The sequence below is a fragment of the Sander lucioperca genome, chromosome 8 (genome assembly GCF_008315115.2).
Source record: "Sander lucioperca isolate FBNREF2018 chromosome 8, SLUC_FBN_1.2, whole genome shotgun sequence".
Taxonomy (NCBI): domain Eukaryota; kingdom Metazoa; phylum Chordata; class Actinopteri; order Perciformes; family Percidae; genus Sander; species Sander lucioperca.
In genome coordinates, this window is record NC_050180.1 from 3924591 (window position 1) to 3938588 (window position 13998).

A 13998-nucleotide genomic window follows, 5' to 3' on the forward strand; every position below is an offset into this window, starting at 1 on the left:
GAGCTAGGTTACCGACAAAAATAGGGCTGGTGTGTTGCAAATACCAGGGCCGTTTTTTGATTCCAGTCCATCACTGTGCCAACCCCTACATTCTGTCATGTCTGATATCCAACTGTGCAGCTCAGTGTTGCTTTCAGTTCATTTAGATTTGCAAGTAGATGCAGGCAAAAACTAAATCTCAATATTTCAGGGACAAGGGTTATCATTCATTGTCCATCACAGTCTCAACCAAAAGTTGCTCTTTGCATCCCAGTATAGCACGCCAATATATTTTGTAAGAGCCATCCTCTTGAATCTTGGCAATCTTCAACTGAATTGAAGAAAAGTCAAGTGAAGCAACACAGACTGAACATGATAAGGACATCAAACAGTGTGTCTATATGTGTTTCTGCATTCCCTTTGTCCAGAATTTCACCAAACCGGGTGAGCAGGAAGCAGTACGCTGTGACACCCAAGCAAAGTTGACAACGAGAGGCTGCAACAGGGAGGATATCATCTCCCCAGAGAACAATCAAAGAGTTGTCAGGAACGATCCTCTGTCGTCGTCCTTTAACCTACAGGAGCCTGTCCAGCTGAGTCCACAGCAGATCCGTCTGACACTGCGACCCGGTGAGTGCAATCACTTCACGCTCACCTTGGACATCTGGACGAAGGCAGTGTTTGGTTTCCAGAGAAGAGTCAAACCAGAGTGTTCCAGGACAACTGTCTGGATGTGTCAGGATCACGATTGGGCTGGGCTAACTTTAAAGGTCCCATGACATGGTGCTCTTTGATGCTTTTATATAGACCTTAGGGCCCTATGAAATCCGTTTTATTTTTTTTCAAATTCCGTTTTATTGTTTTTCAAATTCCGTGTTTTCGGATTTATTTTAGCCCTTTCGGATTTGCTTGATTTCTTTTCACTTCTAAGCAGTATTGACCTTTAAAAACTCAGTGACACAAACTCACAATTCAGCTTTTTTATTTAAACTGTTAATATATTCAGCAAAGCACATTCAAATGATCTAAATAAAAGCTTTGGATGCTCACCTATAACAATGTTGAGGACACTGCGATCTCGGGTGTCAGAGGTTTAGTCGACAACAACGAAGATTTTCTTTCCACGGATCTCTTGCAGCACTTTTTGCGTGTGCTGGTCAAAGACCTGCGCCAGGTGGGTCTGCCTCTCTGCTTGCAACGTTTAAAGGCCCTGACACACCAACCAGACGGGCCGACCGTCGGCAGAAAAGCCAGTCGGATTGATCAGTCAGGTCCCCGAGGTCCAAAAAATGCCTCAGAACACACTGAGGCGACGGCGACTTGAGCGTACGCTCTGCACGTGCACGAAACGTAATACGTCTCCATAGCAGCAGGCGGCGCTGCTCTGTATTGTTTCCATTAACAGTCTGATTATTTCCCAGAAAATGAAAACCGGCAGCTGATTGGACAAACGCATCACGTGGTTCTTTTTTCTCTGGAAATTCACAGCCAGACTGTCATGGCGGCTCGTTCAGAATACGATCTCATATTGGACTAAAATAGTTCACCGAAACGTGTTTCTGAAAACATTTTAAGAGAGAAATAGGCCATGCAGTTGCTGAATCTGTCTTCATTTCAGATTAACAAAGGTCAGTTTAAAAGATTTTCATCAGATTTTGAGAGACTCATTCCACTCACCATTTCCGGGTGAGTCCCGACTGCCCTGTCTCCGACTGAGCATGTCTGGTCGGCCCAAATGAAGGCCGACGGCTCCTCGGATGGACGACGGCACGGAACACACCGAACAGACTCGAGTCACTGACCTCACACCACTTGGTGTGTCTCCTCTATAACAAGAAACGGACGTATCCTCTTCATCTTCTCTAGCGGTATTCAGTACACGTTGCAACAAAATCTTCCACAAACTCACGCCTTGCATCTATTGATTTTCTCGTTGCCTCCACGGTCACCTGGAGGGATTTTCCCGCTGGAGATTTAGCTAGCTTTGTTCTTGAGATGAACTTTTGATTTCAAATGGTTGTTGGGAGGCGCCACTTGCTTCGACATTTTAGCCACTAGAGCCAGTCCCACAATGAGCTTTCCTTAGGATGTGCCATTTCTGTGTCTGTAGCTATTGAGGAGGAGAGGGGGGAGGTGCAAGGTGGAGGATGGGAGTGTGGCCTTGACCAACTGCCACTTTGCTTGCAAAGCAGAGAAAGGGGAGGTAACCTTTCCCCTTATGACCTCATAAGGAGGAGATTCCTGATCGGCCCATCTGAGCTTTCATTTTCTCAAAGGCAGAGCAGGATACCCAGGGCTCGGTTTACACCTATCACCATTTCTAGCCACTGGGGGACCATAGGCAGGCAGGGGGAACTCATTAATGTTAAAAAACCTCAAAGTGACATTTTCATGCCATGGGACCTTTAAGAACACTAACAAAAAAGTGTTTTTTTTTCTTCTTCTTCTAAATGTTTTCCCATTTTTCAATCTATCATCAAATTTAATTTGAGAACTGTATACACTTACTGTCATTGAACTTCAATTATGCATACATGAGCATGATAGTATTCCTTGTTTTCTTTCTTTTTCATTAGTTCGTTCTCTCCTGTGTTCCCAGGGCTTCCCACCACATTCACGGTTTCTTTTAAAAGAGTCGAGGGTTATCCAGTTGATCTCTACTACCTGATGGACCTGTCTTACTCCATGAAAGATGACTTGGAATTTGTCAAAAACCTTGGACAAGATCTTTTTGCAGCTCTAAATAAAATCACTAAATATGCTCAAATAGGTAAGAATATAACCTGAATCATCTGAAATACTGATGTTTAGTATTTGGTTACTCTTTTGAATACAGCCACAATTTACAGAGTATTTATCTTGTGTATCACATATCAATGAATACCTATTGGGACACACGCTGTTAATAGGTACAAGGAAAGAAGACAAGCAGGACTTGACATTACAAGTATTTTAAACTATAGGATGGATTTAGTAATTGTGGGGGGGTATTGTAGTAGTTTTACTCGGTAACAAGAGATATTAGTTATGTTATTATATTTACATTGTAATACATTATTAAATATGGAGTGTTATTGTGACTGGCAAACAAAACATTTGGCTCGGCCCCAGAATAAGGCGGGTCCTCTTGTACGGGGTTGGCTATTTGTTCAAATGCACAGTGTGTTTGTGAAATGGGGAAGAGTAATTAAGTGATGGGATCCCACTGACGATCCAAACTGATGTTAGAAAGAGATCCCAGGGTTAGATATGAGTGGGGGTGCAGATATGAGCTGTTATGGGTCCCATAGAAACAAATTATCCTGAAACAGCTGGAAAAAGTTGTCAACAGTACCGTTACCGAAGTGAATACAGCGTGCAGTTCCTTTTTAGCAACAGTTAGCTTTATGTGCAATGGTTTCTCAAAAGCATCATAATATGTCTTACAATTACATTCCAGGATATAGCCAGTATCCTTTCTCTCATAGAAAGAGTCTTTGGATCAGAAAAAAATATTTGTACTACTGTTGAGTCCGTTCAGCCTCACACACATATCACACATAGCTAATTAACAGTTCCAGATACATAACACATTTTGCAATGTGTTTTACAGATCACATTTCACTGACTGTGACCACTACTACTGTCATTAATAAACATTGTGCCAAAATATGAACAATAACGTTGACGTCGGTGGGCTTATTTGCTAGCTATGGGAAAATCCGGCAAATAGACAGTACCTTAGAATAACATTGCGTAAAAACAGGTGATTTAACATCACCGCTCATTTTATAAACAGTTTAACACAAAACAAAATGCTGACAGAGGCATTATTTCTTTGAAAATATTGTAAACGATAAATAATAAAACGGGTAGCTCAAATCAAGAAAGCTGATATATCTGATATGTTTGATGAACCTTTAAAGAATTAATACCTAACAAGGAGAAGAGAAGAGTAAGGAATGAATGTTGTTTGTCGAACTGCAGGGTTTGGTGCCTTTGTTGACAAGACAGTACTTCCTTACACCAACACCAACAAGGAGAAACTGCTGAAGCCGTGTGATGAAGATTACCAGCACTGCCAGGCGGCCTTCGGCTACAGACATGTGCTTAGTTTGACGACAAGCACAGAGGAGTTTAAAAACAAAGTGAGAGAGCAGTTCATTTCTGGGAACTTGGACTCTCCAGAAGGGAGCCTGGATGCCATGATGCAGGCAGCCGTGTGCGGGGTAAGGACTCAAACAAAGACATCCAAACTGTACTGGGAGAAACACAAGCAAAGCAAGCATGGGTTTATTATAAAAATAAATCATACTCGTGGCCGGGTTGGCTCAGTGGGTAGAGCAGGTGCACATATACATCGAGGTTTATGCCTCGAAGCAGAGGTCCAGGGTTCGAATCCGACCTGTGACGATTTCCTGCATGTCTTCACCCCCTCTCTCTCTCCCCTTTCTCACCTAGCTGTCCTGTTAAATAAAGGTGGAAAAGCCCATAAATAATCTAAAAAAAAAACTTCTAACAACATCTGTTCTGAGCAGCTAAAGCATGTGAATGGGTATGTTTGCACAACTCAAAGCTTGGTTAAGGTTAAGGTTAGATGGTAGGATGATTGAAAAGTCAATGGCCCTCATTTATCAACCTAACGTAGAAACCAACCACGTGTGATTCATGAAACGTTCGTATCACACCAATCAGAGGGTAAGGATGGTCGTACATTGATAAATGCAGCGGCTGGAAACGATCGTAATATAAATATCACGCCCCAATATATTCTGGGTTTTGAGGCCTCGCCCCTACAATTTACGACATGGCGAGACGTAATCCGGCTGAGAAGCGTCACTTTTCAGAGGTGGAGATTGAAACCCTGATATTTCAGGATCATTTGCACTAATGTGTGTACTATTTGTCAGCCTGAAAACTGGTATTAAAGGCTGTAGAAAGACTGTGGAATGGAAAGAGATCACTGATGCAGTCAACAGTGTTGCCATAGTAAATCGGACTCCAGCTGAAGTTTATTTAATTTATACCTCCTTGACATAGGCTGTGTATGCTATAGTCCGTGCTGGACCACCACCCCAACCCTGTCTCCTGACAGCAGAGGGGCTGGAAAAACAAGCCGAAATATCGAAAATATCGAAATACCGAAATATCGAAAACCTGAAGAATAAATAAAAATGTTGTGCATTGTCATGTTTCCTGTATTGAGTATCATTGCCAAACCTAACACTATACCTTTTAAAAGCGAGGAATAATATCCTGTCTCCTTCGTATAGCCCCCAATTGGGGCTGTGCTGGACACTGCTCTCTGGGCATCGGGTCATCTGGCTCCATCACTACATTTATGGCACCTTGTTTTCCTGCACGATGTTGTGCAGAACCCCACAGGCTAAAACTATGTTGCAGACTTGTTCTGCCGTGTATGGGTGATATCGCTAATGCAAGACGGAGCCGTCTGCCCTTAATCAATCCGATGGAGCGCTCCACCGTGGCCCGTGCGCGTATGTGTGCACTGTTATGGCGCATAGAGGTCCTCTATAAGAGCTAGATCTGCAATTGCTGATAAGTGATCAACTAATGACTTCTCCTTCTCCTGTTAAACTGATTATATGCTGCACCTCAAGTCCACACTGAGTCGAAAACTTGCGTACACAAGTTCAGACCAGACGTGAGATTTTATCGCAGCCTATGCTCACGTTCAAATTGATAAATGCCTTGCTTTGCGTAGGAATCGGCGTACGACGCCCGTCCTACGCCCGCCCTACGCCTGTTTTAGGTCGTACGCATGTTTCATAAATGAGGGCCATTGCTTTTAAGGTTCCCTTGCTTAAGTGGTCCCTAACACATATTGTTGTTTAGGACAAAATAGGTTGGAGGAACAGCAGCACCCGGCTGATTGTGCTCACCACTGACGCTGGATTCCATATGGCTGGGGATGGAAAGTTAGCTGGCATACTGGAACCCAATGATGAACAGTGTCATATGGAGAACAACATTTACATCAAGAGCAGTGACATGGTATGTATAGGAGCACATAAAGGTTGCAGTGCCATGTTATCATAACTGACGGGCTAAACTAGGAAAATAAGACCTACGTTGGAATGAATTGCAACCATCCATTATCATTTATTATTGCCACACTGAACTGAATCGTTCTTTAAAGGTGCTCTAAGCAATGTCATGCGTTTTTTAGGCTACAACATTTTTTGTCACATACAGCAAACATCTCCTCACTATCCGCGAGCTGCCTGTCCCCTGAACACACTGTAAAAAAAAAACGGTGGTAGTCTGTAGACAGCCCAGGCTCCACAAATGCTTAACAAAAACAAACTGTGCCAACCTGCACCACCAAACATAATAAACAGTGTTCCAGCAAATAACCAACAATAAGGATTTGGGGGTGGGGGTTGGGGGGGTTAGTGCGCGGAAGCACGGAAGGGAGGGGGAGGGGACAGGATGAGGAGGAGGGAGGGGCGAGCCAGCCTATTTTTGTTTGAAAATACTTTGAACGTCAATAAAATGTGCTGTCAACCCACATCGCTTAGAGCACCTTTAAAAGCCCATCTGATAGTGAGTTTATATGCATGTTGTCAAGAGGTGTAACATGGACATCAGACTCACAGAACTTCACTGATTCCTCTGAGTGTTGTGTGCAGGACTACCCTTCTGTCGGACAACTAGCTGTGCAGTTGGAAAAAAACCATATTCAACCGATATTTGCAGTGACAAAAAATGTGGAGCTGGTGTTCAAGGTAAATATAATTTACCTTTCTTTTCTATACCTAATTTTATTTATTTATAAAGCATACATTATAGGCTCTGTTTACTCTGACGGATTTTTTCTTTGTCCTTGTGTTTTGTCCCAGCAACTCTCGCAAATGATTCCCAAATCCGAGGTGGGAGTTCTGTCATCAGACTCTAATAATGTGGTTGAATTGATTAGGAACGCCTACAATGTAAGTTGTCAATTCATCAAATTGAGCTACTTTCTCCCTTGCAGTTTTTGTCTATATCTCACAACCATCTCAAATGTGTGATCCATGACAGAGGTTGTCCTCCAAAGTAACTATAACCCATGACAACCTGCCTGACAACGTGAGAGTGGTCTACACCCCTAAATGTGCCCATCCAATACGAGAAGGGGACAACAAAGGGGTTTGTGACGATGTACAAGTGGGAAAGGAGGTCAGTTCTTTCTGGAGTTTATTTTAGTTTTCATGGTGATGTTCATTTAACTAATGCATGTAGTTCTTGTTACATCAGTTTCCGGTTTTAGTATTGTATACTGCTATAATTGTATAATGCTCCTCATGTCCCATTAACAAGTCATCTATCCGCCCAGACCCTTGTAGCACCAGGGTAAGCAAGGTAGCCCCGACATTCTTCTCACTAGCCCCCTCCTCCTAGCCTGACAAGCCAGACCCACATCAAGATGTTGGGTCTGAGAACTCACTCATTGACAGGGCTCAATCCGAGGGGCGGGATAAACGGTTGTCTTTCAAATTCTCTCTGCATGCAACAGGATAGCGCTACAACCAGGCAGAGCAACGAAGAAGGTAGCGAAGCTAGTTGATAGATTAAACTTTTGCCGTATCCGAACACATCTTCCTTTTTTAAGAATGATTTCAGTGCCGTTCTTTGTTCTTTTCTCAAAGAAAAGCTTAACGTCAAGTCTTCCAGAAGACTGCTGTTCAAGCAGCAGCAGCCATAAGCCCGCCCACCAACTCTATACACGATGTGATTGGCCTGACCAGAGTTTGGTTTTTCCAGCTCGCAAGCCAACGGAGAGTGCCTAGACAGGGGGGTCTAGGCACTCTCCGTCAAATACGTCAAATTAAATTTGCTGCCGCTAGGGTGCGTCTAGATTTCTAGGCTACCCTCCTCCAGTTCTTCTGCCGAGAGCCCAAGTCATCCCCAGGTCAATCCCTTCACCATGTTCTCCTACCCGTGTGACACACTCGCATTAGCTCCACCAAGCTCTCTTCAAATGTCTGAGTTCCTAAATCAGGTTATTTTTAGGCAATTTTTTTACGACTTTTATTATATACACCTCAGAGAAAATGACTTATCCTGTCTCCTAAACAAGACCCTAAGATACCTGAACTCTTTCCCTTGAGTGGTAGTTACTCATTCCGAAGGTGGAGGAGCCCAACACAAACTGAGAATAAGTTTGACTTCCTGCCTGACTCCAGCTATGCAAGAACCAAATTGGCTGTAGTAATGACACCTACACTCCTGCACTCCCCTCCCCAGTATCTTGGCAAATACAAAGAGCTGATCCACTGCTCCACAACCAGAAAGGAATCTTCATTGGTTCTATCGAATCTGAGGTTCAACAATGGGTAGAGGTCTGAGGAAGTCAAAAACCTCAGAGGCAAGGCATCAGGGGTTGAGATGCTGAGGTCTCTGGACTTTGTTGGGCTGTAAAGGCTCGCCTCTTGGATGTTGCATGATGGTCAAGGGCAATGGTGTTGGGGGGACCAGAGTGTGTGCTGAAACTATTGGGGTATAACATTCATTGTTCAGGCTCCGGGGAAAAGATAATGCCACAAGGCTGGATATGAGGATCCAGCTGATTGTCGAAGCTCAGATTTAGGAAGAAGGGGACCGGGTGCGCTGAATATCAATACGAGAGAGGATCAAGAATGTGAACCCTGAACCAGTGTTTTTAGAATCTGTTTTAAATGTTGTAATAAATGTATAAACCTCGGACTCCTCATCCCTAACTGCCTTTTTTCAGATTTCATTTGACGTCACAGTGACAGCTGACTCATGTATAAAGGACAAGTCTTTCACAATTAGACCACTGGGCATCAAAGACACATTGACAGTGACCTTATCTACAAATTGTGAGTGTAGTTGTAATGACCCAGACGTCATCAGCCACCCACACTGCAATAACACGGGAAAAGTCACTTGTGGTATTTGCAGGTAAGCTTCACACCTCCTACACGATGACTGTATTTAACATTAGCGTTAGCAATGGATAGCTACTTCGCAAGGTAACAATATACAAACAGAATAAAGGTTAATTAAACACGGTAAGTAGTATGTAAACAGTATTACAAAGTTTCATGCTTCTGTAGTGTGACATTTAGGTGTTGCTGTTCTGTTTGTGACTTGGGATGCTGTGTGGATTACTAGAAGAATGGAAAATTAAAAAATTATTTATGTGATGGATAAGAAAATGGGATTCCGCTCACAAAACTGATCAAATAAACTTTTTGTAATAAAATGCATCATAGAGGTTGAAATGCTGGTGGAAAAGATGTGTTTTTGTTCAAGTTGTTTCTTGCTCTCTGTAACATGTCTTATGCAGCTGCCGTGAAGGCTCCATTGGTCAGTTCTGCGAGTGCGCCATTGGCACTAAGGATGTGAGCAGCCTGCGAGCGTCCTGCCAGAGGGAGAATGGCATCGAGTGTGAGGGTCAGGGCGAGTGTGTGTGTGGCAGGTGCCAGTGCCACACCACCGAGACTGGAAGCAGTTACCATGGAGAGTTCTGCCAGTGTGATGATGATCACTGTGAGAAGTTTGACAATCAATTGTGTGGAGGTAGAGTTTGACTCATTTTTACATTATCTGCATTTTAAAAACTCACTTTTTCCATTAAGGTCAAACCGGGGCAGTTGACGCATGCGCAGACGCTTAAACCAATCTTAGCCCGGTTAAGGTGTACACATCGAGGGATACCCCGGTTACTGAAGGAGTTTTCTACCTCTGTTAAACAGGTTATTAGAACTTCAGTTTTAACCGAGGTTAGGTGTTTACACGGTGTTTGAAAAACGGGCATTGCCTTAACCCGAATATAATAATTTTTTTAAACTGCTACTAGTGTCCCGGCAGTCTAAAACTACAGTGGCATAACCAAGATATGGTCCACGGCAAACCTGAGCCAACCTACAAAGGGTTGGTAGATGAATCTGACATCATGAAGAGAAGCAGAGTTAAGGAGGGGGTGCACCGTGACTGTGGCTACACGACCTTCCCTTGCAGGTCTAGGCGAACGCTGCCACTCCTCACTCCCTGGAAAGCTGGCTCTGTTATTGGCTGCAAACATTTGAAGCTGTGGTGGAGAGGAGGTCACTGTCAACTGTTATCTATCATGGAAACGACAATCAATATCTGAAACAAGTTCCATCCCTAGCTTTTTTACCCAAAATACGAAACAAATAGCGCTCTGACTTCCGTTTCACAAGGCCTATAATTAGTAATTCTTTCCGTAGTTCCACTTTGTGCCACTCTGGTGCTGACCCTGAGGTGCACCTTACAGATACTTAGCATCCATTTCTGTCCATTGCTCCTAATCGGTAGGAAAGGGGAAGTGCAACTGTGGGGAATGTGAGTGCTTCGAAGGCTACGAGGGCTCGGCCTGCCAGTGTAAGAAGTCAGAGGAGGCCTGCAGCACCTTCAACAACTCCGTGTGCTTCGGCAGAGGCAAATGCAAGTGTAACCGCTGCGAGTGTAATACGGGGTACCAGCAACCCCGCTGCCAGATCTGCATTGGCTGCACCGACCCCTGCCTGACCAAACTGTAAGCAGTCCAAACTTTACTTTTACTTTTGCAAATTATTGTTCGTCTGATTAATTTTTCCCCTTTGTGTCTCGGGCTTTTTGATTGTAAACATGCATTCTTTGTCATCCTTTTGCTTATTTAAAATGTTTAGTTTCTCACCTTGAAACAAATAGATTTGTCATCGTGGTGTTATACATGACGAGGAGTTTCTCCTGAGATAATAACATTTCATAGTTATTCATCAAATTAAAACCAAATACTTCCTATTTTTTTGTTTGCAGGAACTGCATTGAATGCCTTGGCTTTGACTCAGGTCCATTAAAAAAAAACTGCAGTGTGGCGTGCAGCGGTACCATTTATCATGAGATGGTGGATCAGTTTACCATTGAAAAAAAGAAGTGCCATCAGAAGGACACAGAGGGCTGCTGGATCAAATTCAACCTGGAGCAGTTGGTGGGAGAGGATAACTACAGGGCTGAGATCCTGAAAATAAGAGGTACGCTGCTGATCCACTCTACAGGTTCACAGTTCATACTGCTTCTGCAGCCGGCGGATCAGACACCTGTTCTACTGAGCACTGTGTATGTGTGTGATCTCTGTGTGGTTTGTGTGTGTTGCTGCAGAGTGTCCGGAGCCCCCCAGCGTCGCAGCCATCATCGGAGGCTCCATTGCCGCAGTGGCTCTGATCGGCATCCTGCTGCTCATGCTCATCAAGCTGCTGCTCTACATGAAGGACCTGAAGGAGTTCAGGAAGTTCGAGAATGAAAAGAAGAAAGCCAAGTGGGCAAAGGTGAGACCAGCCATTTAAATGTCATCTTTTTATTATCACTGCTAAAAAACTAAACCTAGAAATAATCACACTCAACATTTTAGGAACTTGGGCGTTGTCATACAATTTCAATGTATTATATGTAAAAGGATCCTATCTGTAACAGAACACAGAGTGATTGATAGATAGATAGATAGATAGATAGATAGATAGATAGAGTCCTCACAGTTCCAGCCCTAACACTACATGTCCTGCTTTTACTGGAGAGAGACCTTTTCATGTCCAGTCAGCTAATGTGGCCAAGTTGTTTTTAATTTCAACCACCCCCAACCACACACACACACACACACACACACACACACACACACACACACACACACAGTACATACCATACACTCGGGCATAGTGGCAAGGCCTTCATGGAACTGCTTCTACACTGTGGAGATGAGCTGGGACTGTGTCTCACAGCATCAGGAAGACTCTCTGTGTGCTTTAGTAATGATCTTGTTCCAGGCGGTGTGTAATCTGAAACTAAACTAGATAAAAACATCATAGACAAACTAATCACTGGGCTTTCTGTTTCCAGGCCGACAACCCGCTGTTCTTCAAAGCCACCACCACTGTGGAAAACCCCCTCTTCAGTGGAGAATGAGGCCCCAAGTCCACAGTTATTCATGCTGTTTGTCCACATTCACACATTATTTATCGGCTTTAATGTGGACTTGCTTACTTTCTTAAAGTGGACATATTATGTTTTTTCCCATATTTCCTGTCATATCTACAATGTCATAATGTTGGATTTTCATGTTAAAGGACAATTCCAGCGTAAAATGAACCTAGGGGTTAATAACGTACGGTATGTGTACCGAGTTGACCGTTCTCTGGGACATGTTTTCATGCTAATCGAATGCGTCTCTAGCTTGAAACAAGCTACTGCACCGAAGCATTGACAACTTTGCAATGCTTCAGTTTGCATGTAGGGACCCTCATTATGTTACAGTTTAAGTGTGGTGCTATTTTGAGCCTTGTTAGTGGTAGAAAATAGTGATTTACCCTCTGCCCCGAAAGCTAGCGTTAGCAGCTAACCACAGGTTTTGCGGTAGCTTGTTAAAAGCTAGAGACACATTCGATTAGCATGAAAATATATCCCTGAGAACAGTCGACTCGGTACACATATGTTATTAACCCTAGGTTCATTTTGCACCAGAATTGTCCGTTAAACGTGGCCTTTCAAATTTCAATTCAAATAATGAGGTAAACGCATTTTAGACAAATCCCTGTGAGCTAAAATGTTAAGGTTTCCAACTATTCTGAACGCCCCGGTTTCAACAGTTTCTTCTACTCTCGACTAAGTTTTACGCAACTCTAAGCCGGCCTTATATGATTGGTCATCTGCTCCAAGTAGGCAGGACTGGTGTGTTTTTTTTTTTTAAGCTACTGCAGTGTTAACATTGTTGCATGTAGCTACATGCTAACAGCAGTAAACAATGCCATCTTGGCTGCCAGTGTTGTTAAATTCTCCCCAATTCTGGTCCCTTTACTGCTGGGACATGTCCGGTTGTGTAGTATTTGGTTTAGAAGCCTTTATTGGTGATTTTTCACGGTACAAAGTCCTGCTATATACTCCGTTGCAGTCAGTCTCAAGTTCCGGAGTGCAACAACACAGCAGAGAATCAGAGAGTCGCGGACATGCGCTTGACCAATCAGAGCCAACTGGGCTTCTTAAAGAGACAGGCGCTCCTACAGAGCGTCTCATACAGAGGGTGAATACAGGAGCAGCAGCCATGGGCAGGATGAGAAGAATAAAGTATTTTTTGAACATTAAAGCATGTAATAATGTTCTAGTAGAATCACAAAATACAAATATGAACCTGAACATGCTATATAATGGGTCACCTTTAATGATGACTAACTGTCATTGGCTGTCTCCACAGCGGCATTTTCATTGTATTTCTTTACTTATTATTCCAAAAATGCATGTTTTTGCTCATTGCTTGTAATATTTACTCATGGTATATTGTAGTAAAGCTAACAATATAGACAGCAGAAGAGGAGTGCAGAATGTACTGATGTATAGCACACATACTGGATGCATTGTACAGGAACATTGATACTCATCATTGAAAGCAGTTTCTCTGTGCATGGGGCACACGCTTGAGGGATTTCTGAAGGATTCCTTCAGATGTATGTCTGTAAAAATCGAATTCAACTGCAGGTTAAATGAATGAACACAAATCAGTAAATTAAATATTTTCACAATGTCCTCATTTGAATGTCATTTAGGCTGAGCAGGACCCAGAGCTGCAGCAATCCATGTTTGTGTCCAACAGACAACAATAAATCCAGTACCCACTCTCCTTTTAGCCTCGGTGTGCTTTTTATTGAGGAACAGGCCTGGCTCTTTAGCTCCTGAATGCTCCACAAGTTAGCCAGCTAGCAGCTGTGTGCTCACTGTGCTGAGTGTACACATGGACCATAGCAGCTGTTCCAGCACCCTGCTCAAACAGATGACATTCATTTTCACACAGACGCACAACACACCACGATCCCTTTGGGAGGTGTGCACGGTGTGACAACCGTCCAGCCTGACAGACTGGCCCGATGGACAGAACATCAGACCATGTGTCAGACACTTCCTGCGTGATGTCAGTCATCTGAGCCCTCTGCATCCTCCACAATGAGTATGGAGCACGTCTTTCCAGAAGATGCTCTACACTCACTTAGGCTACATCTACACTAACATTTTCATTTTCAAGCGGTG

At 43.4% G+C, this 13998-nt stretch overlaps 1 protein-coding gene and 1 long non-coding RNA gene across 3 annotated transcripts in view; one reads left to right on the plus strand and one right to left on the minus strand.

Moving 5' to 3' along the window:
- itgb2 (integrin, beta 2) overlaps window positions 1–12067 on the plus strand; it is a 33269-nt gene extending 21202 nt beyond the window's left edge. For both annotated transcript variants that reach the window (XM_031289613.2, XM_031289612.2), the window contains 13 exons: window positions 408–609; window positions 2579–2749; window positions 3946–4187; window positions 5815–5973; window positions 6612–6707; window positions 6822–6911; window positions 7003–7140; window positions 8696–8886; window positions 9275–9507; window positions 10267–10486; window positions 10750–10964; window positions 11092–11258; window positions 11824–12067. In XM_031289613.2, coding sequence (XP_031145473.1) covers window positions 408–609; window positions 2579–2749; window positions 3946–4187; window positions 5815–5973; window positions 6612–6707; window positions 6822–6911; window positions 7003–7140; window positions 8696–8886; window positions 9275–9507; window positions 10267–10486; window positions 10750–10964; window positions 11092–11258; window positions 11824–11889 — 2190 coding nt within the window. In that variant the 3' untranslated portion in view covers window positions 11890–12067. The remainder of the gene's footprint in view (window positions 1–407; window positions 610–2578; window positions 2750–3945; window positions 4188–5814; window positions 5974–6611; window positions 6708–6821; window positions 6912–7002; window positions 7141–8695; window positions 8887–9274; window positions 9508–10266; window positions 10487–10749; window positions 10965–11091; window positions 11259–11823) is intronic.
- A 1095-nt stretch (window positions 12068–13162) lies between these two features.
- On the minus strand, window positions 13163–13995 carry LOC116043139. The gene is made up of 2 exons (XR_004103400.2): window positions 13468–13995; window positions 13163–13402 (listed from the first exon to the last, which is right to left on the minus strand). It is a non-coding gene; the product is annotated as an uncharacterized LOC116043139 (long non-coding RNA).
- Between the last annotated feature and the right edge of the window lie 3 nt (window positions 13996–13998).